General features: G+C 44.2%; 10 protein-coding genes across 11 annotated transcripts; 5 read left to right on the top strand and 5 right to left on the bottom strand.

Moving 5' to 3' along the window:
* Window positions 1–536: 536 nt before the first annotated feature.
* On the bottom strand, window positions 537–1,474 carry LOC6607749. The gene is made up of 3 exons (XM_002032476.2): window positions 1,248–1,474; window positions 968–1,176; window positions 537–908 (listed from the first exon to the last, which is right to left on the bottom strand). Exons 1-3 carry the CDS (start codon window positions 1,428–1,430, stop codon window positions 596–598), a joined length of 705 nt encoding a protein of 234 aa, XP_002032512.1. The 5' UTR covers window positions 1,431–1,474; the 3' UTR covers window positions 537–595.
* Window positions 1,475–2,149: 675 nt separating this feature from the next.
* LOC6607748 (F-box only protein 11) lies at window positions 2,150–3,801 on the bottom strand. Its single transcript, XM_002032475.2, has 3 exons — window positions 3,572–3,801; window positions 2,964–3,499; window positions 2,150–2,906 (listed from the first exon to the last, which is right to left on the bottom strand). Exons 1-3 carry the CDS (start codon window positions 3,764–3,766, stop codon window positions 2,639–2,641), a joined length of 999 nt encoding a protein of 332 aa, XP_002032511.2. The 5' UTR covers window positions 3,767–3,801; the 3' UTR covers window positions 2,150–2,638.
* Window positions 3,802–4,017: 216 nt separating this feature from the next.
* On the top strand, window positions 4,018–8,208 carry LOC6607747. 2 transcript variants are annotated; one of them, XM_032721833.1, is made up of 4 exons: window positions 4,018–4,320; window positions 7,530–7,741; window positions 7,859–7,969; window positions 8,024–8,208. In XM_032721833.1, exons 1-4 carry the CDS (start codon window positions 4,033–4,035, stop codon window positions 8,199–8,201), a joined length of 789 nt encoding a protein of 262 aa, XP_032577724.1. In that variant the 5' UTR covers window positions 4,018–4,032; the 3' UTR covers window positions 8,202–8,208. The 2 variants fall into 2 exon arrangements, with proteins under 2 accessions (XP_032577724.1, XP_032577723.1); XM_032721832.1 differs by lacking the exon at window positions 7,530–7,741 and adding an exon at window positions 4,518–4,729.
* A 1,072-nt stretch (window positions 8,209–9,280) lies between these two features.
* On the top strand, window positions 9,281–11,096 carry LOC6607746. The gene is given in 6 exon segments (XM_032721570.1): window positions 9,281–9,698; window positions 9,776–9,951; window positions 10,061–10,177; window positions 10,435–10,510; window positions 10,513–10,799; window positions 10,864–11,096. Coding segments are annotated over 6 exon segments (1,047 nt in total). The 5' UTR covers window positions 9,281–9,428; the 3' UTR covers window positions 10,985–11,096.
* Window positions 11,097–16,426: 5,330 nt separating this feature from the next.
* Window positions 16,427–17,365, bottom strand: LOC6607745. Its single transcript, XM_002032472.2, has 4 exons — window positions 17,139–17,365; window positions 16,848–17,086; window positions 16,681–16,791; window positions 16,427–16,607 (listed from the first exon to the last, which is right to left on the bottom strand). Exons 1-4 carry the CDS (start codon window positions 17,304–17,306, stop codon window positions 16,466–16,468), a joined length of 660 nt encoding a protein of 219 aa, XP_002032508.1. The 5' UTR covers window positions 17,307–17,365; the 3' UTR covers window positions 16,427–16,465.
* Window positions 17,366–18,371: 1,006 nt separating this feature from the next.
* LOC6607744 lies at window positions 18,372–20,693 on the top strand. Its single transcript, XM_002032471.2, has 4 exons — window positions 18,372–18,648; window positions 19,190–20,070; window positions 20,129–20,317; window positions 20,383–20,693. The coding sequence occupies exons 2-4, from the start codon at window positions 19,250–19,252 to the stop codon at window positions 20,654–20,656; spliced, it is 1,284 nt and encodes a 427-aa protein (XP_002032507.1). The 5' UTR covers window positions 18,372–18,648; window positions 19,190–19,249; the 3' UTR covers window positions 20,657–20,693.
* A 677-nt stretch (window positions 20,694–21,370) lies between these two features.
* On the top strand, window positions 21,371–23,364 carry LOC6607743. Its single transcript, XM_002032470.2, has 4 exons — window positions 21,371–21,731; window positions 21,955–22,477; window positions 22,602–22,922; window positions 23,094–23,364. The coding sequence occupies exons 1-4, from the start codon at window positions 21,398–21,400 to the stop codon at window positions 23,344–23,346; spliced, it is 1,431 nt and encodes a 476-aa protein (XP_002032506.1). The 5' UTR covers window positions 21,371–21,397; the 3' UTR covers window positions 23,347–23,364.
* On the bottom strand, window positions 23,363–24,547 carry LOC6607742. The gene is made up of 3 exons (XM_032722933.1): window positions 23,748–24,547; window positions 23,581–23,691; window positions 23,363–23,519 (listed from the first exon to the last, which is right to left on the bottom strand). The coding sequence occupies exons 1-3, from the start codon at window positions 24,545–24,547 to the stop codon at window positions 23,384–23,386; spliced, it is 1,047 nt and encodes a 348-aa protein (XP_032578824.1). The 3' UTR covers window positions 23,363–23,383.
* Window positions 24,548–24,703: 156 nt separating this feature from the next.
* On the bottom strand, window positions 24,704–25,755 carry LOC6607741. The gene is made up of 3 exons (XM_002032468.2): window positions 25,082–25,755; window positions 24,914–25,024; window positions 24,704–24,855 (listed from the first exon to the last, which is right to left on the bottom strand). The coding sequence occupies exons 1-3, from the start codon at window positions 25,753–25,755 to the stop codon at window positions 24,720–24,722; spliced, it is 921 nt and encodes a 306-aa protein (XP_002032504.1). The 3' UTR covers window positions 24,704–24,719.
* Window positions 25,756–25,972: 217 nt separating this feature from the next.
* Window positions 25,973–26,792, top strand: LOC116801546. The gene is made up of 3 exons (XM_032721871.1): window positions 25,973–26,078; window positions 26,134–26,534; window positions 26,596–26,792. The coding sequence occupies exons 1-3, from the start codon at window positions 25,974–25,976 to the stop codon at window positions 26,753–26,755; spliced, it is 666 nt and encodes a 221-aa protein (XP_032577762.1). The 5' UTR covers window position 25,973; the 3' UTR covers window positions 26,756–26,792.
* Window positions 26,793–26,826: the final 34 nt, after the last annotated feature.

Below are 26,826 nucleotides of genomic sequence, written 5' to 3'. Positions count from 1 at the left end.
TTACTATATATATTAAATATATATTCGAAACTCTCTTGAACAACAAAACAGCAAACATATTACATAAAAAACCGAAACTAAATTAATTACACTCACGCGCAGCCAGCAAGCAAACAATTGAACATTGAAAATTGATCAAAAATTACCAGATCATACACAAACAAATCGAAGGTATTAAACAAATTAAACGAAATCGATAGAAGCATAAATATGTTGACTAAAACAACAGTATAAAATGGAAATGCATTAACAACCTAAATGTAAGACACTAATTAACGAACTTAAGATAACGCAAAAACAAATTGAAATAATAGCAAGAATTGCGAAAAAAAAAACAACACTAAAATTGAAAACAATTAAAAAACGACAACACATTAAAAGAAAACAATTACTATATAAATAAATGTTACGCGTTATTAAATAAAGAAGAATGAAAATAATTTGTTTTAAAAAAAACAGCAAGTCTTTTATTTCGAAATGGATCAATGAGCAAGGTGATTTAGTGAATAAATAATAATAGTAAATAACTTCCACAACTGTTTAATTAATGTTAATCCTTTTTATTTTCTTTTTTTCAAGTAAATCATTTTTTCTTTCACATATAGTTGAATGAACTAAACTTCGTGGTTGTGGCCGCCATATATTTGCCCAATGCCAAAGCCAGCAGTGAAAACTGGCATCCTGGATAGATTTCATGGCACTCGCGTGAGTTTCGCTTGGATCGACGGTAGATACGATCGTACTGATGATGGGCTTGTGGTTCGTGGGCAGCCACCGGGGAGGGGGGCAGGCTGAAGACGGTCCTGACCAACTCCTGCAACATGTTACCCCGTTCCTCGGACGGCAGCATGAACCTGGCACTTTCGCAGAGAGCTCGAGCCACACACGAACGACCATTGAAACCCATGCTGCAAGATGCGATTCATTGGGCACAAAACTATATAAATTTGACTTCATTTTCACTCACTTGTCAAACAAGGACTGCACTTCATCATAAAATGCTCGCCGGGATCGCCGCTTGATGGTATCCTTGGCCAGGGTGGCATTGAGTCCATGGGCGTGTTGTATGACCCACTGATGGTTGGGCAGATCGTAGGCCACGCCCCAGTTGACCGCCCAGCTGAGATAGTCAACATCGGGGTTGCCAATCATGCCGATCGTCATGCAAATGGCGCCCTGCAGGATATGTCTTCCATTAGAGACGTTTTACTGACCAACTGGCCAACTGGCCATCAACACACTCACACCGAAACCGACGAGCCCTCCGGAAATGCCAGATAACGCTTGTGCCGGCGCAGAACTTTGGTCACCTCCCCTGTCCGGTTGGCATTTGCAGCTGGTGACATCATGGACATCACCTGGGATTGCACCTCGTGCAGCAGGAGGCAAAGTGCCAGCAAACTGAAGTGGCCAGTACGAGAGAGCCTCATGCTGTTGGTAGAACGTTCCGTTGGTAACTGAAAGCCAAACTGAAAATGGGAACCCATCGCTATAGCGGCTTATTAGTTCGAGTGCCGTGTTGATTGCACTGATTAGCGGTTGCCTGCAAAGTCCGCTTTTAACAAGTGCCCATTGTTGGGTGGTGGTCCTCCTTCCTCCTTCCTTCCTCCACGGAATTGGGATTGGTATTGGGTTTGGGTTTGGGTTTCCCTATCTCCGATCCCCCTGGCCATCGTGCGTCGATGCGGCCAACACTGATTGCTGTAGCATGTAAATTTCTGTCAACAGTGGGAAATACACTTGTTTTGTTTCCACTTCCACTCCAATTGTCAGCATTGTGAAGCGAAAAACAAACAGCACAAATTATGGAATTGGCAGTTCGGCTCCCCGGAGAGTGGGTTCCATGCACATGGGAATCTATCAATGTTTCCATACCCTACTTTAGCTGCAGATATACATTTATGTCACCACAGTTCGGCTACTTAATCTCTAGCGAGTAATACTAAAAACAATAATTTTAACCAACAAAACGGATGAAGAGTCGAACTCATATGCGCTGCAATTTTCGATGAAGCGCACCACAAATTGTTAAAAAAAAATGGTCAATAAAAATGTCGATGTACGAGTATTTACTTAATTTCCATTCAACTTTCTGCTGTGGCGCACAATAAAATTCATTTTTTTTTTTTTGCTCATCAATTTATGCACTCATTTTTCATTTGTATTTATTGTTTGAACTGTGGAAATATTACACAATTTGTGCGAGCTTAATGCACGAAAGTATTGATTTTTTAACATCGTTACGAGCTTCAATAAACGCAAGAAATTAAAGGCAAAACTGAGCGACAAGTAAATAAGGACTCTAAATACTATAATTATTATATTTTGATTAACCTTTCATGCCTTCTAAAAATTAATTATAATGGATAGTTATTATCAAATAGAAAACATATTAACAATTGAAGTTCAAAAAGTATTAATGCATACCAATTTAAACCTAAAGTTTATGGATATTTTCAAGAATCTGCATTAAGAAAGCGCTGCATATTTACAATTCCGTTTATTGCACTTTATATTTATATCAAATTGAACATGCAACGCGGTGCATTAACTCTATATAGGGTGTCATAGCAGTCAGCTGAGGCTTGCAGTTTGATAAATTCATTGGCGTGTTTTCCATATTTTCGGTTTCATTCAATCAACTCGCGTATTTCTCCTGGAACCTCTCGCTGATGAGCAGCAAAAAACTCTGCCGGCAATGTGGTCCATACAAACTGGCGCATTGGTGAAGCGAGTGGCCGGCGGTGAAGGCCTCCCGATACTTGGGCTTGTGGGCTATCTCCGGATGCACGTAGCGCAGCATGATGCGGAAGATGTCGTGGAAGAGCGTTAGGCCCGGCGGAGCCAGCAGATGACGTGCCTCGCACAGGGTGCGCATCACGCAGTAGTTGGGCTGGTAGTTAAACCTAAAAATTGATATGGGAATGCTGACTATACATACTATACAAAGGGTCAATCCTTACATGGTGGCCATTATGGATATCAGATCGAAGAGCATGCCGTGCGGATTCTGTGCCTCATTGATCACCCTCCTACCCTGGCTCTCCAGTTCCCTTCTCAGCCGGCGGGACATCGCCGATGGTCGGCAGTAGTAGGTTCCGTACATATCCTTGACCAGGTGGGAGGCTGGACATCCCAGCTGCATCTGCTGCGAATAGGATTTGCGGCGACTCAGCGTGGGAATGCCTTGCGGGTAGGCGAAGTAGAAGGACTGTATGGGATCTGCGGGATTCAGAGGCACAATCACGGGCTGTGGTGGCAGTGAAACTGGATTGCCAGGAACACCAGGTGGAGGCGGTGGTGGTGGTGGCGGAGGAGGTGGTGGTGGAGGAGGCGGTGGCGGAGGTGGAGACGGAAGCTTCGCCTTCGGCTTGCCTACATGCCTGGGTATCCAATCTTCAATGGCAGCAGGTAGTTCATAAACCCTGGTAATCTCTGCCAGCCAGAGAAGTCCTCTGGGTATCGTATCTAAAATTGCCTTGGCGCAATTCGCAGTCACCTGTGATCAGCAAAAGTAAGTATAAGTATAATAACTTCCATTATGTAAAAGTTACATGACTATTTTACTCACCGTTAGAGAAGATCCCAGTTCAAAAGTGAGCCAGCGCTTCTGACGATGGAGTAGATGTATCTTCTCGTGCATGTAGGTCACTCCCCTATTCCCGGAGTTGGACTTGGACATTAGGGAAGTGGTACTATTTCCTGCGGAAACTAAGGCCACCAAAATGGTGCAAACCGCCAGTCTAAGCCATATTAAGTTTTCCATGGCGAAGATGGCCGACAACTGAAGAACCAGGCTGCTGCCGGATCGACACTTAACTCCAGATTGAACAAGTAATGTTCCCATTCCGTTCGCGTGGCCATCCAATTTGGTACGCAGCAGCTATTTGGTCAAGGCATTAGTATGGAAAGGGGTCACTTGGCCAGGCTCTAATTCAATTAACAAGTTGCCATTTTAATAGAACGCTAAGACAAAGCGCTGGATGGAATATGGTAGAAATCAAGGGCCAAATCATTGATTCAGTTGGAATTATGTCTGCGACTTGGCTGACACTCTTGTTCACGGCATGGCTTTTGGGCGAATGCCAGAGCAGTTTGCCGGATGAATTTGCTCCGCCGGCGACAAGTCACGAAGCCGGCAAAGTCAACAATGTCACGCTGACTCCGCCAGGACACAGCGTCGTCCCACAGGGGAACGCACAGGACTTCGACCGGGACTTGGACCAGGACCCACTGACACCACATGCGGCCCCATCGTCGCAGCGGAAACTCTCGAGAGGCAAGCGCTTTGTGGCCTTTCCCCAGGGTTCATCAGTATCGGTGAGTCAACGAACCCTCGAACAATGGGACAACATGCCGTCTTTATGCACTGGAAAATATAATAATAGGAAAAGGAAAAACCAATCCAAATGAATGTTTAGCAAACATCATGCAAACAAGATTGTGTCCAGTTGGAATCTACTTAAATGCTACTATGCTAACTTGATTAAATAAAACATTTTGTGGCCGTGTTCCAGGGCGCTGTCTGTCTGACCACCGGTGTTATTGGCAACCCCAACCTGCTGTACCTTAGTTTGGGCATCAATTGGGGCGTTGCCTACGACTTGCCCAATGTCACCTGGGTGCTGCAGAATGCCCACGGGTGGACCACAAAGAAGTCGGCCCAGGCGCAAATCAAGCGCAGACATCGACGTGAGCTCTATGGCCGCCTGGAGACAATGATAGACAGGTGAGTGGGCCGGGATTCTGGATCGGCATTCATGGGTCAAAGGCACTTGACCATCTCAGGTCCATTTGGGTGTGAGATTTCTTTGGCACAAACTATTTGAAAGCGCCTTCATAGCAGACAAAGAATATTTAAAATCTATTGTGTTCTGTGAATTGGTATTACCAAAGTGCATAAGCTCATCAATTAAGTACAAATAAAAGAAAACTATTTAGGGAGCACATTAAAGTTCACTTCACAACTGCAAGATAAGCTTAAGCAAATAATAGAAATAGTTTAAAGTATCAAAGGAAGTGGATAACTATAATTTAAATGTATCCTATCAGTAATAATGATTTATTAGCACAATTAAGAAACGCAAATCTTCTCAGTCGCAGTCCTGAATTACTCGCATAAATTCGCGCTGATTAATGACTTTGGGGGCTTTTTATTTGCGAAACGCACTGTATGGCTCTCAACAGATGTAGCCACCCACTCATATGTAGATACTTTGCATGGCTCAAGTGGCAGGACACCCTGCTCGTCGTCCTGTTTGCGCTGCCAAAATCAGCCAAGCCACTTGGCTTATCACGCACAGTGCGACCAAGGAAACTTCGCACGCAAAGTGGTCGTTGTCCCTACCAGGCCACGCCCACCACCCAAAAACGCCCATATTACCGCCCTACTCTGCGATGCGTGCTCATGGCATAATAATAAAATGTTGGTATTTTATATTAGCATTTAAATTGGCTTTTTGTATGCTTCGGAAATAGTTTAATATCCGTAGAGGACCGTGCGTCTGAGTCTCAAGTCTGAAGTCTGCGGTTCCGGCAGCTTTAACTTGGAGCCAATGCGAAAAATGCATAGCAAATTAGGCCGTAATTGGGGCAGAGTTATGTGGCGGGTGGCCGTTAAACTATCTGCAATCTGTAAAATGCCTTATCAACGATCCGCACACCCACACACACACATACGCACATTGAGATACATTCGGTGATGGGCGTTGTCATGGTAATCAAAGGACTTGAGCCCCTTTTCGATACGACTTGAGTTTCTGCCTCAATTCCTGGGATCGACTAAGCTTCAAGTGGTCGTCAGAAAGTTACCATATTTGTCCTTCGACCGGCTGGCTGGCTTTTCCTTTTGCCATCCTCCGCTGGATTTTCCCCTGGCTTTGATCTTAGCTTCACGTGTCGGGAATTCGGTGACTTGTATCTCAAATGTGTGTTGCCCTGTGTGCTATGTGTTGTTCGCTCGTCTTGTGTTTCATGATTGTTTTCCCTCGATTGGTTTCGCTTTTCGATTGTCTGTTTTGCTTAGCGTCCCACAATTGATGCCCGGCCATTTTGCCCCTGACTTTTGGCATTGGCTCCTCTGGTTTACGACTGCCTCTCCCTCTAATGGGTCAGCTAAGCGCCTTCCCTGGCCTCAATTGCCTCTATCCGATATGTCGGGATATATATCCGCACATATAGTATACATCTACACTCGCATGTGGCAATGGCACTGGCAGTGGGAGTCCTTGTGTATGCGATGTATGCCCTATGGGGTTAATGAAGTTGTTTGTTTGTTTGCTCGCCTGTCGCCCTGGCCGCAGCATTCAAGTTGACAGCCGCCACTATTTCAGAGGGGGGGATTTGGCGTGAAGGGGGGCTAAAAAGTTATCCCCACTACCAAGCTTAAAATCCCCTGGAAATTATAGTTTGTGGTGGAACACTTCTTTAAGCAGTTCATTGTGTGCCAGTTTGTGTGGTGGCCAATATTTAATCTGGGAAAAAGTATATTATATTTCCTTTTAATATTAAAAAAGCTTATGTTTAATCACACCAAATTCCCTTCAATAGCATAGTTTTGCACTTTAGCCATACTCGATAGGTAGAACCCTCTATCCAGTCCAAACCAAGCTAGCCAGACCCTTTGAGTCACCCAATCACCCGAGGTGTGAACTAATATTGCACTGCACTTTCGCCGTGCAGCAGCGTTGGCAAATATGGACTCCATGGCCGTCCAGCCCATCGATCTCTGTCATCGCATCTTTGACTTTGCCCAGGCAGTCCGACCTTTCGCCTGGCATCGACAGGTGGTGGTGGGCATGCAGGTGGATGGGAATGCAGGTGCAGGCGGAGGTGCAGTTGCAAGTGTCGGCACAGGCAATTCAATTAAGTTGAATGCTTGCCGCTCTCCTCCGCCGCCCGTCGACCTTTTGGGCCGGTGCCATGTTTATTGTAAACGTGACTGCTGCAAGTGTCTGAAGAGCATTCTAAACGTTAACGGACAATTGACACATTTGCACTTGGGCCAGTTTCCTTTGGGCCAACCGATGCATTGTCTTGGCCCGAACTGGAGCTTCCACTGCAGTTTGCAGTCTGCAGTTTTCAGTCGCCTGCTAGAGTGGCACGTGCCACGTTGGTCCTCTTTTCTGCCATGATTTACGCGCACCCCGCATTGTTTAATTATCGTTTAATTGTTGCAAAGTTTTTGATTTACGATTTAATTGCAACGACAAATGCCACGCCCTCGTTCCCCGACGCCGCTGCCTCGTTTTTCCCGGGTAATGTCAGCCGTGATTTATGGTCACCGCCAACATTGATGACTATGATGGAACGTTCGGATGACTCCACGGCATCCACATCCTCATTCGCCTCCTCGCCGGAGTCTCTGGTTACATCCTCGCATCTGTTGCACCGCCGGTGGCAGCGAGTGCTCAGTCGTCCGAAGCGCTATCTCAGCTTTCCCGAGGGCTCCTCGTTTTCCGTATGTGTCATGTCCCGCGACCAATCCCCTCCTGCAGTGAGTCCTTTTTTGTCACCGTATCCTTGATCAGGTGGCCGTCTGCTTCACCGTGGGCATCATTGGCAATCCGTATTATGGCTACAACAGTTTCGGTCTGAATTGGGGAGTGGCTTATGACCTGCCGAATACCACGTGGGTACTACAGAATCTTCACGGATTTGCCACGCATCCTGTGGCTCCTGCAGTCCTGCGTAGAAGGTCGAGGAGCGCCATCTACCGACAGATCGAGGCAGTTGTGGATAAGTAAGGGGGTTTTTGAATTATTGGTGTAGATCTTTTCGTGCTTATGACTTAAATAATGTTTTATTTTAAAGAAATCTGGCATTGAAACTAATTGTTGTACTTTTACTATCCATTTAGCATGGGCTATAATGGTCGTGACTGCATCTTGAGAACCCTCTGCGAGAGTCGCCAGTACTTTCAGCGCACCAAGATGAGCTTGGTGGGCGAGATGCTTCGTACTATATTCAGGTAAGTTCCAATTAATAACACCCGAAATCTTCTAATATCCTTCCATATCCACAGCTTGCCAAAGCAGAGAATTTTCACCCGAGAACTGCACGAGAATACGGATATAGTGCACTACGATCAGGCATATCGGAATGCCCATACCGACGACTGCACCCAGTACAATTGTCATTTCTCTTTGCTGGAACTGGCATTTGGAAAATATACCACACCGCCTAAAAATTATTACGCCTAATAAATTTCCGATTCCTAAAAGTGTTTCGCATCAAATTCCTTTTAAATGTCAACTTCGTATCCAGATGGGGGAAAGTGCGAAGTGAAGTGCAAAAGGGCACTTGTTGAGCCAGGTTAAAAAATGACACTTCATGTATCTTCTGGCCAGCTGCAAGTTGGCATGCGACATCCCTCCTCCGCAGCCAAGTGGAATTGATGGTGTCTGTGGGCCGACTCCAGCTGACTGATGTGGAAGTCGGTCTCCTGACACCTTCTGGTCCATCATTATTATCCTGCCAGTGGCAAACGAACCTCAATTGGAGCCAAATAAAAATACATTGGCCAAAGTTTCTATACTGCTGCTTTTTCGATTGAAATCAATCAAAAGAAAAGTTGGCATTGTCTTAGACAATGAGTGAAAATTAGGAGACCGGCTGACATATTTACGACTATTGGCCAAAACCAGCCATCATTTGGGCTTTGAGAAATATGGGCTGTAATAGATTTAGAGCGTAATAAAATGTGTCAGAATAGTAAATTGACAATTGGAGTTGGCTGAATTGAAAAATGAAAGAAGACATCAGAAAAATAGCCAATTTAAATCCAATTTTAACTTTTTATCAGCCTATAACGACTGCAATAACCTAGAAAAATATTTACTTATTTAAATCTAGTTACCACTACTACTAATTCCTGCTAATCTGGAGCTCAACCGCGCCGTAAAGAATCATTTCCAGGTGTTCACACCTCATTCGCATGCTCCAAGCTGGCCCCATTTATAATGGTAAACGGGGAAATTGGGGACGTCAACAAGAAGCAGCAGCTCAGCGAAAGATGGAGAGAAAAGTGTTAACAAGTAAACGTCATGTCCAGAAGTAGAAACTAGAATTCCGGAGCAGGATGGAGCAGACAGAATGGACAGAATGGATAGAATGACCAAGACACGAGATGTCACCGAACCACACAGAGCAATAAATAAATAAGCAACGCCAGCAAGAACAAATTCATTGTTTGTTGTTTGTTTGTTTGCTTCTCTTTTTGGCTCTCGTATTTATGTCATCCAGATTAAATATATCCGAGCTTATATCAGTAGCCCAGGGGAACTGGAACTGGACACAAGACCCGTCCACGACGAACAGTGTGAGCGAGGCAATTAAGCCGGAAAAACGTCAGGAATTGAAGTAGTTTCGGGGCGAAAATCCCTAGCAGTTGAAAGTAATAATTAGTGAACATTTGGAAATTCAGCAACATGACTCACCTGTCAGCGGTGGCATTACTGATGCTGCACTTGCTCCTGGTGGTGCCCATTCCGGCGTCCAATCCGCCCGTCACTCAATCCCAACCCGTTGACAATTTCGAGGGGCTCAGTGCAGTGTCCAAACATTTCGATAGCCCCATGGCCAGTCCATCGACCAGCAATATTCCCAGCTCCGACTTTGATTCCGCATCCGGCAATTCCACAAGGATTCTGCGTCGTGGCAAGCGTTATCTCCAATTCAGCAAGGGATCACGTATGTCGGTGCGTATATGGTGCATACTCGCATATGGTAGGTGTACAGTGTCCAGTTTTAATTGGCTCCCTTCGATGTCCTGCAGTGGCGTACCAACGGCAAGAACAATCTGTGGAAAATCAACACTATGTATGCCTACGGCTATGGCTTCCGTGCCAATTATCCCTTTCCCTCCATCGAGGAGCAGAAGAAGGATAATGCCGTCTTCTTTCGCCTGTTCAAGAGGGACCTCTTCTCAAAACTGGAGACTGCTCTGGATGGGTACGTTTCTATTGCCGATTCTATATTTATATTTATATATATATATAAATATATTCTATATATACTATATTTAATAATTTATTAAATCTATTATCCTTTTTCCTTATAGACATGGCTTCGATGGTCGAGCTTGCATGCTGAAGTCGTTCTGCACTGCCATTAACGATGTGGATAATCCCAAACAAAAGAGTGGAATGCTCTTCAAAATGCTTAAATTGATATTCCGGTAAGTCGATCATATGCTCCGTATTCCACGTGAGATGAACGCAGTTTGGCATTTAATTAGCATTATACTCATAAGTCTATGAACAAAAAGAAACCTGTTTTGATTTGAGTTAAGAACAATCATATGCTTTCCAATCCATTCTTTGCTGTTAGTTGAGTTCTTACATTGGTTACAATGGTCACGGTTCGGTTGGGTCTAGTTCTCACTTTGCTGACCCTGGTGGCAGGCCAAGATCGGAATTCCACCGCCATCCATAGTCGAGCCAAGCGATATTTGGATATTATAGAGACAACTCGTATATTTGTGGGTAGATCAAGTAGCGCTAACTGAAAAATTTCAATACATATATTAACTCCCCTTTAAAGTTCCGCGTAAATGCCAAAAACAATGTGATCAAATCGCCGATTGTGTGGGCTCATGGCTATGGCTTTCGAGCCAATACGCCGGTGTTGGTCAAAAAAGAGAATAGACCCTTTCGCAGGGACACCTACGAGTTGCTTCACGAGCTAATCGATCGCAGTGGCCTGGATGGACGTGCGTGTGTCCTGAAGGCCTATTGCACCGCCCTGGCCGGGGATCATGGTCAGGGATTTTTGTTTAAGCTCTTGAAATACGTATTTACGTAAGTGCCTGCCAGTCGTATGTACATTAATGCGCCTAACCACACACACTTTACTTAATTGCAGACTGGATGAGCACGACAAGCGGCATATGCCGCATCTGCGGGAGGAGAACTGCGAGCAAATCATGCACAGCCATTGTCCTTTGAGTTTCGACAGCATATCCCCATACACCGATGATGTTTAGCACTAAGGACTTGGAAAAGAGAACAGATTGGCCAAATAAATATGAATAGATATCTATAGATAATGTTAAAAATAGGTATATTTACTTGATATTAAACTATATGGAACTCCAACGACTTTTTTACGAGCATAAGCGTAGTTTTCCAAACAGAAAACCCTCACTGAACACTGAACATCTGGCAATTGACAGAACTGTAGATTGAACTGGTTTATTTTTTTGAGCTACATAAAATAAACAAGACACAGATTGAATTGCACATCAAAACAAATAAATAGACTCACAAAACTGACGAACTGATTGCCTAAAATAATAATACCGATAGTAATAAAAGCACTTCAAAGTGATTGAAGCCTGGGGTGATTAAATATTGAAGCTCGTACCATGGCACAATAAACCTTAATACTATTGTTAATTCATCGTGTTTTTAATACAAATTTAAAACTTCATTTCAGCACAAGCGTATTCATCTTCATTTGAGTTATGTTTAATACCCTTTGATGGGGTATACATACAAAGGGGAAACTAAAACCTAAAAAAAAGTAAAATATATTCACTTTCAATGATTTAATATGCAAGTTTTACAAGTACTAGTACATTTTTATATTCGTTATTAATAACCCAAAAGTTAAAGCTTTGCTATTTTCAAGATTTTCCAGATTTTTGTGGAGATAAGTGCTTGTGGCTGCTGATGATATTTATTCGGTGTTGTTGCCATTTGCAATTTATAATTAACTTGTGTGCCATTTGCAGGTTTTGGATGAGTGTTTCTGTTTGTCCGGCAGCCGCTGATGCTGCGTGTGGCAATCAGCGACATGCATTTAATTGGCATTTTTATTAAACAGCTGAAAATGAGCAGTTGCAAAGAGGCAGCGAACAAAAAACCAAAAAAAAAAATAGGATACCAGGCGGAGCAAGGACTCGCTGGCCATTGTTGACCTCGTTGCATGACAAAAGTGTTCCAGCTGTTTAATGTCACAAGCACGAAAATGCCGAGTGGTGTTAAAATGTTTGCGGCAGCCTTTGATGTACTTGCCACGCCCCCCAAGGAAAACCTGTCGCCCACCGCAGCGGCATTAAGAATTAACTTTAATTAAGTTGAAAAACATAAATTACATGCACGCGTACAAGGGCATTAAATTGCAGTTGCGGGCGGGCGCTCTCAAGTCAGAACTTTGCCACAAGGATACACGTATCGTAGATGGAGGAGTCCTCCTCCCACCGGGACGTTGACCGCAAAACTTTAAGAGTTTATTGGGCCACAACTTTGTGCCACTTAAGCAAAGGTGAAAAATACACATGTAGTTAAATGCACACGCAGCAGCGAGTTGCATCCCCAGCCTTAATCAAGTATTAATTATCTTGGCGTGCGTTGAATTGCTGCATCAAGAGGTCAACTGTGCACTGGAAGTGACCTTCCTCGATCCACAAACATCCAGCCAACCAATCACTCCCCATTGCACATTACCTTCACCCGATTTCCTTAAAATTGGTCTAAGTAGCTATAATCCATTTGTACAAAATAATTATTATATGTTTTGTGTATTACTATTGACAACTAGAGAATTCAATCTTCAATTAGAAAAGTATCTTAAGTATCTGCTTTTTGGCTTGTGACAACTAAATAATGCTAAACCAATTTTTGTTCAATGATCAGTAAGCAAATGAAATCACCATAAATGTACAAAGACTTTAAACAATATTAACTGCTAACATTGTAAATAAAAAGCCAATTTATTTGTATTCAAAATGCCATGTGTTCTATAAAAAATAACAATTTTTAATTGCCCCGAATTAAATCTGATAGCCTGGCACTTTGCAATTTTATTTAGTTCCCTTACTCGATCTGCCAATTATATATTTACTTATTTTAATACAATTTGTGACCTTTTTACAATGCAAAGCACTTGCCAAATGAATAAAAGTCAATAAATTGTTGAAAAGATAAAAGCATTTTGCTGTTGCCCAAAATGTGAAATTTATAAAAACTCGCTTGCTACTAAGCGCAAATAAATATTTTAATTGTCAGCATGAAAGCCATTTTAATTACTTAGGAAAATAGGCAATTTACAGCTAAACGGCTATTCGACATCCAAAATTAATATAACCCGACAGGTGTGGTAAGTTATTTCGGCCCCCTTCCCATACAGATACAATGCAATGTATCCGTGGGATTTTGGCCCAAACAATATAGACGAGATTAGAGCTCAGCTCGGGTAATTTATTGGCCGTCAAGGACCTGCGAAATGCGCATCTGGTTTGCCGGACTGGCTCATTATACATGCGAAAAGGGCTGACGGACTGGGTGGAAAGGCCCATTCTGTTGCATTCATCTGCATGCCACACTCATTCATTCATTAATCGAACAGGGAGGTGAAGTGACTGGCATGCAAATTGATTTGATGCGTTGTCAATTAAAATGTGCAATTAATTTCATTTGGTTTGCCTCACATTATCGAATATGTAATTGCTTGGTTGGGGCGATAGGCACTTTCGCACTCCCTGCTGGCTTTCCATCCATATCTACATGCCTATCCCTATCGGCGGATTGAAGGGGGAGGGATTTGAGATAGGGAATATGGACCCTGACAGCGGCTGCTAATGAGCTCAGTTAGCCAATTCAGTTTGTGGCCAGGATCGCGTGTGTGTATCTGTGTGTGTGTGTGTCTAAATTAAACCGTCTATGATATGGCAGAGAGCATGGCGTATACGCAATTAGTTAGTCAAACGCTGATTGCCGCGCTTTGGACAATGCAGGTCATGCGTATAGGAACTGCAAAGTTATAGAGATACAAAATACTATAAATGATTTATATCTGAGTTAGTAGTACCAATAAATTAATTATTTGATAGTTTTTACTGCTATCTTAAAGCACTTCTAGCTTATGCGTTCCTATTCTTATGGCTGGCATTATAAAAACCAATATGCCTAGACCAGACTTAATTTTAAAATCCCAAGACTCTCAGCATCAGCGAATCACTCTCGCTGCCGCCTCCCCAAATTAGTTCAAGGATTAGCGCAATAAAACTAACGTGCCATGGATTTGCGCAGCCCTTTTGTTGACTTAGGGGAACTGGGGCAGAGATTCTGGGCAGGAGCAGCGCACAGGGGTGGCGATGGTGCAGAGCGGGCATGTCACAATTTCCCAATTAGCTACTCATTGAGATAAATTTCTTATGCAAATGATGACAAGGCCAAGACAGGCGCTGGAGTGGCATTGGCATCCAAAATCCCCCGATTACCCCAGATGGCTGGTTGGCTGGCAAGGCTGGGGAGTTTGGGACTTTGAGTGGGGCAACTGCGACGGTGGACAACGGCAGAGTGACATTGACTGACTCGCGATGACGAAGGCGCAGCGGCACATCCTTTGGCTCACTCCTCCTAATTGGCTGCTGACATTTGCCAGCTAACAACGGCAGAAACAGCAGCGGAAATTACAGAGAAAGAGCTGCTACTGAAATGGCAGCCAGAAGAGCAGCGTAAAGCTGAGTAAATTTGACATAATTAAAATGCTGAATCCAACAGCTGTACACAACCATGGCCATAGCCAGACAGCTCGAAAATATAAATAAAAGGTGTAGCGCACATTTTGCTAATTTCTTTTGAGTGATTAAGCCAAGGTGCTAATTACATTAGCCAACTGTCCCATATTTTCAACTGAAATGGTAACAATCTCATAACGAAATAGGGTTCCCGTTAAGTTTCTGGCTGCTGAAGTTCATTGGACTTCTTCACACTCAGGTGTGAAATAATTTCAGAGTCAGTGACTCCAAAGGAGAACTGCTAAACCATAGATCATGATTTAAAATAGAATTCTCTTGAAGTTCATAATTCTGTACTTATCTGAGATGATGATGCTGTGAGCATCATTTGTTAAAGACCAGCATTTTTTTTAATTTAATTCAAGGACTCGGAATTCTTGGAGGCACTTTTTTTAGATGTCATCTGTGCCTTTGCATTTCCAAAATTTAATTATAACTTGAATTTGCTTAAGGCTCTACCTCGCATACAAATGCAAACTTGTTTTGTTTGCTATCTGGGTGCGATAAAATTCACTTGAGAGCATCGCCTAGAACTTTGTTTGGTCCCCCAAAGGATCCAAGAGGACGTGGCGCAAACAAATGCAAATTGCTCATACGCCGTGTGGACCAGAAGCCAACCAAAAACCAAACGAGGACGACACGGAGAGCAGAAATGGCGCTTATTAAAGTTTGACTTGTACTTTTGCATATTTTTTATCATCATTTTTATTTTAGAGTTTGTTTTTGTGTGAGTGCAGCGGGGTGGGGGGTGTTGCAAAGTAAAAGTTTCGGATAACAAAAATTAAGCATTGCCTTTTGCGTTCCATGATAATTGCGAACAATAGACGCAAACAGGAGGACGCATCCGTGGGGCAGGAGGGAGTGTGACCATGTTAATGCTTCCGCATTTGCGTTCAGCTGCAACATTGCACCGCCGCCTGAGCATGTGAATGTGCGTGAGTGCACTGGAAAAAATAATACAAACCATTGATAATCCATTGTGAGTTTAATTAGCTGAACTAATAGGTAAAAAGCATTGATATTCAGTTAATAAGCTAAAAAGTGCTACAAATTATTCAAATACAATATACTTTAATTATTAAATATTTCGAAGAACTCGCACCTTTATTGAAATGTAATATTTTAATTAATTTTCTCCGCGTGTGTGTACCGTGTGGGTGTGTGTGTGTGCCCGCACACATGCAGAAGTTTGTGTGCCAGCGACATTCACGCCTCGCTGCACTTTTTACATGCTGCATGTTGCCTGCGGGCATTAAGTGTGATTTTATGCGATTTGTACCAGGCAAACACCCGTTCAGCGCCGCCCCTTAGCCGCCCACATCCTGCCCCGCCCCCTAATCCGCACCAACCCCCCTCCCCACTCATGCGACGCCACTGGCATGGGGAAAAAACCGCAGAAGCAGCTGAACCTTTCCACCCTCCGCACATCTTTGCTAATTTACATTTGACAAATGTTTTGCATGCTGGAAAATTTTTGCCACTGCGCTGCGACGACTGCTGTTCGTTAGTGCGAGGAGCGCCTGTACCTCGGCCGCCCCCCACCCGTCCTTGCACCTCGGTGTTCTGCTAGCTGCATTTGTTTTCATTTGGTTTCTCTGCTGACATTGTTTACAGTTCAACTTGGTTGGAAATTAGTAAAAATCTCACACGAGCAGCAGCCACAGAAATAAAAAAAAAACAAGCGAGACAATAAAAATACCAGCAGCTCGAATCGAAAAGCCAAATGCAAAGGAGCACACAGCACGAATTTCGAAAAACTAATTTAAAATAATGTTGCTTAACTTTTGGCCGCAGTCAAGGGCGTGGACGATTAAATATTGTACACTAAAAACCATTAAATGCACTAGTTTATGAAGCGAAAAGCCTCTAAAATAATATTAAATACATAAAAGTGGCATTCTTGCTTCAAGAGATTTTCAACGTAATTATTTTTTATTCTACTTAGATAGTTATCCTGGCCATTTGCATGAGTTTATTCCAGAACTCCTTGCTGCAGTCACTGTAAGTTTTCCGGCAATTGGCACCAGCTCTTCCGGCATTCCGGGCATGCAGATACTTTTCAGGCACATTATCCAGGGATGGACTGTTAAATGGTTAAAGATAACAAGTGCTACATTTTTCTTAAGCATTTTAAAGGTACTGAAAACTAGACTTACACCAGCACTGCATTCAGTATCTCGCCGAAAATGCTGTTGTGCATAAAGGGACGTTGGGATACCTCACAGATACTTTTGAGCAGGCAGGCACCTGCATTCCGATCTCCGAGCCTGCAACACGAATAACCCAGTGAAAGGTGATGACAGATGAGCCATCAAATACACACCGCTCCAAGCCCGTCTCCACGACATCGTACAGCCAAACTCGGGTCTCGTCCTGGAAAACCCTGCTCTGGATGCCTCTCCTCCACTCTCTGGCGGTGGACAGAAATGTCGAGGTGTTCCAGAAGCTCCACCAGTAAATTGGGACAGGCGATGGCACGTATTGCGCCTGGTAGTTGACGAATCCCCAAACCGACTGCACCGTATCCGCCTGCTTGATGGGAAACGCCAAGCCAGCGACTATCTGGGGGCGAACAATTAGGAGCCGGAATGCCAAAGTTGGATCGATGGTCAACCTTGTTTGTGCCCTGGCCATTGAAAATGGCCAAGCGTTTGGTGCGACTGAGGCTCAGCCCATGGCTAGCATTTCTATAATTCCCATCTCCGACAGCACTCGCAGCAAGGACGAACAGCAGCAGGACGGAGGATGGATTCGGCTGGAACTGTTTGCCACTGGAGTGCATGGTCAACTAATTTTGCAGCCGGTGCAACTTGCGGCAGCATTGGGAAACTCAGCTCTTAGTTTGCCAAAGAAATTGACAGACGGGGAATTCGCAAAGTTAACAGAAAACTGCCATTATGCACTGAGGAAATAAGTTTGAGGAATCTTTGTAATTGTAAAATGTCCAATTAAATTGCATCTTAAGCGAGATCTTACCAAAATAACACATGTTTCAAAAACCACTATTCATATGAATATTTTAACCTGAACATAATCGTCTATTTATGTAATAACATGCTACTAAAACGAATCGGCAGAATCAATACTGAACATCGAAACTGCAACTGAAGCTGTGGCGACTCCAACTATCTGGAACACTTACGTGGCTTCGATACGCAATACTTCCTTAATCCATCTGCCCTCCATCAATTCCATGACCAGAATGGCATTGTGTGTGTGCCAGGATTCAATCGCCTTTGGCGATATGTATGCCATATGGATGGCACTCCCAATGGAGGGTCCTTCCTTTAAGAGGTGTTCCTGGCGGTCCATTGCCCTGGCCACCAGTGGTAAACTAATTGGTGTGGCCAATCGAAATATTCAGTGTATATCATAAAATCATAAAGACTTTTATTTACCAATTCATATTAAATAATAGCATATTTCAAGTATTTACCCATGAATTAATTAAAAACCTTGCCGTAACATTAATTTTGGTTTTGGATAATAAGAGGTAAAATAAAATAGAGCATTTAATGTGAAAATTAAAAAGCACTCAATCAAGCTGAGAATTTCACCAAATGCGTGAAACGTTTAATCCATCCGTAAGCAGTAGTGATTAAAATATTTTAAATACTAACCATGAGCTACTGTTTTTTTTATTATTTGACTGGCTTGTCACTTTAAAGATTATTTATTGCGGTGGCTAGCAGGCATTTTTAGCGCGAAAAAAAACCAGCAATCACTGACCAAATATAGTAATTAAACAATCTGTTGTCGGGCAATTTGACGATGTACGAAATAAATGGGTTGCATAGAGTGAAAAATCGAGGAATTAGTATTTCAGCTGCAGGTCATTTCAGTTGGGAGATGGAATTCAAATGGATCGGACTATTTAGCACCTACTAAAGAGCACTTGGGATGGCACAGAATCGAGTTAACGACACTCAATTGGGTGCTAATTGTACAATTAAACTTGGACGCACCGAATTGGACCAAAATCGTTGGCCGGAATACACGCGGCATCAGTTTCAGTAGCAGTTCGAGTTCGATTCGGACAGCTAATGGCATCAACATATCGTAAAATAAAAAGTTTAGGCCCGGCCAAAATCGTTCCCAATCGAGAAACCAATTCGCCGCTAATGGTAATTATCTGCTTCATAAATTCGCGTTCAATTCCGACCGGAGTTTTGGCCCCTCGAAAATGGCAGTGTTTTAATTGTACAGCCCGATCGGAACGGCGACCATCGACTATTGGCCATTGGGATATTGGACATATCTTGCGCTTCGAATATTGTCGAAAATTGCATTAATTTAACGCATGATTGGCAGTGCCGGCAAATGGAAGCGTCACAGCTAAAGTGAAATTATGCAAATTTCGTCGCCGCTTTTTTCGATGCGAGTGCCCTGGCACGCAGCAATCGGAATGTTCGATTGCTCAATTACACTAGTGAACAAAACTGGGACGCAACTCTTGAAAATAAAAAAATTGAACTGGTGCCCTTAAATAGAGTTACATGATGTTCGTTTAAAAGATACTTTTATAGGTTTCAAAAGTGTTAATAAACATTAATATAAATAACCATTCTAATAGCTTACAAATATCACTTATAAAATCTGAATAAATTCTGAGATTTAGATACTTACATATTCTTTACAACTCTCCAACACGAATACCTTCATTAGAACTCCATATTGGCTGCTAAGTGTTGACCAAGTGACTTTTGTGGCTTCCATTAAGGACAAATGGGGAAAACAATCAAAGTAATTGGATGTGCTGGAGTCGGCACTCTGCTCATATTGCTGCTGCCTTTTTGCCTGATCCAAAATTATAGTGCACCAAGTGGTAATGGTCACTCGAATGACTCACACACAGTGGTCACCACACCTGCTCCTGCTCCCGCTGGACCACTTGAATCTGGAAGGGATGCTATGTTGCGACTGCATCGCCAGAAACGGTACCTGCTCTTCCCCGAGGGCTCGTCCTTTCAGCTGGTGTTCGACATCATCATACCCATCATAGACTACACCAACTACGCCATCCTGGGCATCACCTGCTCCGTGGCCTGGGAGCTGCCCAGTAAGCCGCCCAGCGAGCTCATTGAAAACGTGCTCACGCGCATCAACGACGGCACCATCGGCACTGTCCGCCGGAACGGCAGCGTAGCCGATCCAGAGCCTGACCCTCCATCCCAGCCACTACCCCAACCCCTAACCCACTCGCAGAATCTGGAACTGGACAATCGAGGAGCAGCCACGGCTAATTGGCAGGCAGTGCACGCACCGCCGGCGAATCAACCGGCATATGCGGCCAATGAGCATGACTCCCACTCGTATTACACGAATATCCAGCGCATCCCGGCCGCTTACCCATATGCAAACGCAAATTCAAATGGACAGCAGCGCCAGGCGGCGATTCCTGCTAATTGGCATGCGCGACAGTCGCCCGCCGAGTGGCAGCAGAGGGGTGAGGCGGCGGGCGCGGACAACTGGTGGACACGGAATGGACAGCGAGTGCAGCAGAACTGGCGCGAAAAACAGCGCATGTGGGGTCCCTCGAAGTGGGAGTAAGTAAAGCTACAAAATATAAATATTTAAGTATATTATATAAAGAATATTTTGCAGCTATGCCTATTCCCAGCGACCTCGAGAAGTGCTGCGAGCACCACCCAAACATCACATATATCCCGTTTTCGCCAGGCGGAGGCGGCGACGCAGTCTGGAGCAGGATGCCCACTTCGAGCGACTCCACCTGCAGCAGCATCTCAGCTCGAGGCAGCTGCTCTTTGGCAAAATCGAAGGCCTGTACAAGTCGTAAGTTCAAGACGCCTTCTGTAAATCATATCGCTCAGTGGTGTAGTAAACGTGTAATTCCCCAGGCGACGACTCAATGGTACCTCCTGTGTGCTCCGAGCACTCTGCGAGTCCTCCCAAAGGCAACAGCATGTCCTTCGAGGGACGAATGTGGTCAAGCCACAAAGCTTTATAATGGAACTACTCTCGGCCATCTTCCAATTGCCCAGCAGCGATGACGTGGAGCAGCCGGAGGAACTGGAGCTAATGATTTCCCCTCATTATCTGGAGGCACATCGGCAGAAGGGCAACTGTCGGCAAATCTACGGCGACTGCAATCACACATTCTGGTTGGATTGAACACAAAAACACAATAAAAGTCTGGGAAATATGTGAATGCTATTGAGTTTTATTCAAAATTATATATTAAATTTAAGGTACACTACAGTAGAACTCAATGTTTAAATAACTTTGAAGATTAGCGAGTTATTTAATATATCATATAGTTTGTATTGACAACCCACCCAGAAAGCTAGTCGGATATTGTAAAGAAAGATTGCACAAAAGTCATTTGGAAGTTTCTCCACTTGCAGCTAAAAGCATTTCCGAAGGCGAGCATTTGAGTTTATCCCCGGAAAACGGAGACTAGTGATCACATTACTTCAACTTCAACTCCGCAGCACTATCGGAATAAGATGGAAGTGTGCTACTTTCGGGATGGAACGAATAAACCAAAAGTTGGGAGCGTGAAAAAGTAATTTGAACCTCTAAATAGACCAATGAGCACACGGAGCAAAAGGCGAAGGCAATGGAAGCAGCTCCACAAGACAAACTACTTGGCAAAACACAAAAGACGAAAAGTGTGAAAACTAATGAAAGACAAAGGAGGAGGGCAAAAGAAATTTAACGAACGGAGCTCAAACTCAAACTGGAAACTTTCTGGCGGGAAAGCTGCTTGGCCACCACCACTACTCACAATTAACAGCCAACTTTTGGCCAAGAACGCTTCTGCTGCTGCCTCTCTTTGTCGGTTTGGGCCAGCATCGCGATACTTGGCCAACAGTTGCCGCATGGACAACGCTTCGACAGCAGGTTGGAAAAATGTCGACACGGAAAAAGATGGGGAGCTGCTCCAATGCCATCGAGAAGGGAAATTCCCCAATAGGTAATTGCTGGCCGACCATCCTGGCGCTTCTCATCGCGGCCAACTTGGTCGACACACTGAAGACCGGGGAATCCATCCAGTTGGCAACCGGGAGCCAGCCATCACTGAGCATAAACAATGCGGACGACAGCAGCCTGGAGCAGCTCATCGAGATGCGGCTGAATGAGTCTGCGTCCGCATCCGTCCAGAACAGCCAGTCAGCCAGCCAGGAGCTGTTGTCCCGGAAACGACGTTATTTGGTATTTCCGGAGGGCAGCTCCTTTCAGATGGGTAAGTCCTCAGTCACGAGACAGTGACGCAGTTAAAGGGTATTTTACATTGATAGGGGGTTTCGCATTTGCAGTATACACAGATTAATTAATTGAAAGATTTAAATGTAGAACAATTATTTTTAAAATTGCGACTGTAAAACTTGTCGATTAATACCCCTAACTACGCCACTGTCATAATGCAAATCACATGCCTCAATTACCCCCCATCTTCATCCGTATAGTGTACGATGAGATTGTGGGAGTGGTGGACCACACGAACTACTTGATTCTGGGCATTACGGTGGCCCTGGCCTGGGAGTTGCCCAGCAAACCGCCCAGCGAGGAGCTGGACGATCTGCTGACCAAGTTGGAGGACGGCACATTAGACATCAGTCGCAACGACACCGTGTCGAACATAACCTATGTGGATGTTGATGCAGATGCCTCGACGGCCACGACGAGCAGGCCGGCGGACTACAAGCCCAACTACATCAATTTGTCGAGTTACGGCTCCTCCTCCTCCTCGAGTGGCAGCAACTCCTACTACAGCCAGTCGCCCGTTTTCCGCACTCCGATGCATCCGTCGCATCGATATGCGGATAGTTATTACTCCTCACGTCCAAAGGGGGGCAGGCGGAAGGACAATCACTACTACTACAGTCGGCCCGGGGTCAGCTCCAGCTCCAGCAATCCATTCGCCAAGTGGACGAGACCCTACTCTCACACGCAGAACTCACGCTATCCCTACTGGGCTCTAAACTCAAGGTAAAACTACATACTAAGGAATTTTTTAATCTTCATCGTTCTTTGTTGGGATTTGGTATTCAGTCGTTTATAGTATGACCTTATGCATGTTCATATTTTAATTAATTATCTATTTCGTTTGCAGACTCAAAGATAGATACTACGGCTACAAAAGTCAACAGGCAGCACCGCCGGCGGCGCAGCGACGACAGGACAGCACCACCACCACCAGCGCACCCACCACCAGTCGACCCACTCGAAGGCCAGCTCCTCGACATCATCGCATATATCCGGTGTTTGGCAAGCGCAGCATTCCGGATGCAGCCAATCCGCATAAACGCCAGCGACGCAGTGGAGTGGCCACTGAGCACGAGGACAAGATGAGCCGCCTGGAGCAACTACAGATCAAGCACCATCGCAGAAGCAGACAGTCCTTGTACGAACGAATCGAGAAGTATCTGGACAAGTAAGTAGGACTAAGTTAAGCATCGATGCCAAGGTACGTGGAGACTTACTCTTTTATTTCATTAAGATACCTTAAAGTTCAGATTCAAGTTTGAGGTATACTCTTCAGGGATTTTAGTTGAGAAGTACTTATCCACTAATTAGCGTGCTAAACGACTTACTCCTTCCACAGACGAGGTCACCATGGCCACCACTGCGTATTGCGAACCCTCTGCGAGACGGGGCAGAAATCGACGGAGGAGGAGCCCGGCACCTTCGTAGGCGAACTGATGCGTGCGGTGTTCACTCTTCCGGAAGCCATGGACAACGAAACGGTTGCCTATCGCGACACCCACTACGACAAAGCACACGCCTCCAAGGCGGACTGTGCCGCCCTCTATCCGGAGTGCAAGCAGTCCATGTGGCAGGCCCAGTTTATACAATAAACACCCAATCCCCAAGTCTGCTTTAAGTTGCCTTTATTCAGTTCCACTTTCCACCCATTAGCCAGGCCAGTAAGTTCAGCTTACACGAGTCGCGAAACTGACGGTCACAGCCGTCCGCATCCATTTGCATTATACGGGAATAGTCATCCTCTACTCCGGATGCGGTTGGTAGTCTATGGTGGTTAATAGCAAAAATTAGTCAAGCTGATATCACAGAAATCACATATACCTTACGTAAACACAAGTCTCACAATATCCTGAATCATCGAATATCCACGCGGCAGAAGCAGGCGTTTGCTATCACAGATGGCTCTCAAAACACAGGCTTTAGCATCGATGCCCAAACTATAGTATTATGTACTAATTATTCACTAAAGACTTAACTATAAACTCATACTTACAGCTTACTGAAACCATCAAAGTGCTCAAAAAGCTGCCTGCGATCGCGATGTCCGTTGTAATGCCGCATATCCTTGAGATGCGCCAATTCAGGATAGTGAGCTACTCCATGCGGTGTCATGTCGGGATCGTAGGGATCATAAATCGGCTGAGACCGCACATCCTCATAGGGTTCCACCTCGGGATCATAGTACTCGCCATCCGCAGATCTATACCAGCGTTTTGACCACTTGGGCGACTGCGTGGTCCACTTGCTCCATCTGCCAGGTTGCCTGTACTTCTCGTAATTGTGATTCGCTGGCGACCAGTTCTCGTAACGGTTACCATATTTGGACCAATGTGCCCACTTGGCAGGATCTACGTAGGATGGTTTTTGTGGCCTCACATCGATGCGTTGGTGTAGTTTCATTGGCATGGGTTTCTTCAGAGGGGTGGCCTTAAACCTCCAGTTTGTTCCGGGTATCCAAACATAGGTGGGTTCCGTAGTTGTCTTTGGTTTCTCCGTGGTCGTTGTTCTCTGACGATATCGTTTTGGATAGACATCTTCGCGTTTCGAGGGAACGGGATAATAACAAGCCTGCTCGATATTCATATTCACTCCTTTGGGATAAGCAGAGATTAGACCTTTACTCAGTTGACCTGTAAACTTCAAATTTGATCCCGGAGGAAATAACACGAAACGCTTTCGACGGGAAAAGACTCTATCAAACACATGATTTAACTCCGTGTGGTTTGAATCCACTTGACCTAAAGTCAAGTGAATAAGCTCGAAACAAAGGAGGATCAACAGATCGACACGCATTTCTGAAGAGTACTGATTGAGATATTCAAAGTGAAGACAACCAGATCCAATTTCAATGTACTGTTTACCATTGTAGTCAAGTGTACTGAGGTGTTAATTGCACATTCAACAATTGAAGAACTTAATTTGAGAAGTCTTCCTCAAAATACGTGACTGATAAATAAGTTTTACTTTATTCAAGTCTGCCACTCAACAGCCAAATCAATAAATTCATATTACACTTAGACTTTAGCTCCGCTGCACATTCATCGGCATCTTTGTCCATTAGGCGACTATACTCATCTTCCAGGCCATCCAAACGGGGCAGACTTTTAAATATACATTTTAAAAAATATTTTATTTTTAATAAAGGAGATTTACACTTACGTGAATACCACTCGCAACATGTCCTGAAGCATGGAATAACCAGGTGGCAGCAGTAATATCTTGCTATCACAGATGGTGCGCAAAATGCAGGACTTGACATCAATGCCAATCCTTAAAGAGTTGCAAGATCATCAGATAAATTAAAAAAAATAAACTATAAGTACGCACAATGAACTGAGCTTGGCGAACCGATCAAACAGTGATCTGCGATCGCGATGGCCATGGTAATGTTGTGATTGCCATGCTCCACTGTACTTGTTCTGATTCCATTTGGATTCCCACTTCGGGGAAGGTGTGGTCCATTTCGACCACTTTGCCTTGTTTGGATCACTGCCTTTCCATTGGTAAGTGTCCCATTTTTGTTTCTGATTCCAATCTTGCCACTTATAAGGATTGGCATAGCTATCATCATCGATGCGATGAGTTTTCGGAGGTGGTTGTCTCCATTTGGGTTTGGGCAAAGTCTGGGCCTTAAAACGCCAATCTGTGCCAGGTATGTAAATAATGGAATCGGGCAGCTTTTCCGGTTTTTTAGTCGTGGTCTTGGGTCGAAACTTCTTGGGGTAGATATCCTCCACAGCTCCGGGAATCGGAAAGTAGACAGCCTCTTCCAAAACAAAAGTTATACCTTTGGGATAGGTCGCCAGAAGTCCAGTAGCAAAGGAACAGGTGAACTTTACATACGATCCCGGCGGAAACAAGACCGCTCTTCTTCTTCGCGAAAAAACTCTGGGCACTACATATTTAAGTTCTGTTTTCTTGGATTTTCCCTGATATGCTTCCAAACTTGGCCAAAAAGCGGCATACAGCACCAACAAGATAAAGATCTTGTCTCGTAGCATCTTAGCCAACTGAAAAGCCCAAATTATGGATGCTGCCCAAAGAGGCCAGTTATTCTGGCAGTGCCAACCGATTGCCCAAATATTTACTCACAGCTGATTGACGTCTTGATATATTTACGATGATCATGTATCCATTAACCCACCGACCCAATTTGTCCAGTAATTTTGGGAATCGCTTGTTTGTAGACCGATCAGTTCCCCTTCAAAACTCAAGACGAATGGTTCCCAAAATGAAACCAAATTGGCTAACTACGTGCATCCTAGTTATTTTTCTGATTCATCAATCGAGTTCTCTGCTATGGCCAGCATCTTCTAATTTGGGTGTAAGTAAAGGTTGGTCACAAATCTGGACTATAAAACTAACTCTATCACTTGTAGCTGACACTTTCAGTGTCCACACCCATTGCTGAACTCTATCCAGAACGTCGTATTCTGATCGATTGGTGCTTCGCCATCTCCTACAACTATCCCTATAACCTGACTGAGTTTTATAGCATACCCATCTGGCCAGGATTCGCCAACTACAAAGCGAAGCGAGAGGTTCCCCAACTGGAACTGACGGATGAGAACTTCTATACGAAATATGGACATAATAATGGCAATGGTATGCATCCCAAGGATTTTTCGGCTGGAGAACTGTATGCCTTCCTTGAGGATACTTTAGCGGGATATGGATTCCATGAGACGTGCTTGCTAAGAAGTGTTTGCGAGTTGGCACAACACCCTTTTGATGACAACCATCAGCACTTGCTAAGCGACATAGTGACCTTCGTTTTGAGGTAAGAATATTTTAAGATATCAATTGTTTTATTTAATTTAATTTATAATATATTTCTGTAGCCCCTCCCAACACGAAGGTTTTCGGGATGACGAAGACGTATACAGAAAGGCCTACGAACTGGCCGAGCAAGATGGATTCCTGGGTCGGGATTGCTTGAGATTATATTCCCACTGCAAACACGATCTATTACAGCTGATGAGTCAAGTTATATTTCACTAGAACTAATAAAAGATCTAGAAATGGGCCTACATGTAAATTGCAATGTCTGTGCGTTTCATTAGCAGCCACTA

This window comes from Drosophila sechellia, chromosome 3R (genome assembly GCF_004382195.2).
Source record: "Drosophila sechellia strain sech25 chromosome 3R, ASM438219v1, whole genome shotgun sequence".
Lineage (NCBI taxonomy): Eukaryota > Metazoa > Arthropoda > Insecta > Diptera > Drosophilidae > Drosophila > Drosophila sechellia.
Note: the sequence above shows the minus strand (reverse complement) of the source record. Positions and strands in the feature narration are given on the sequence as shown.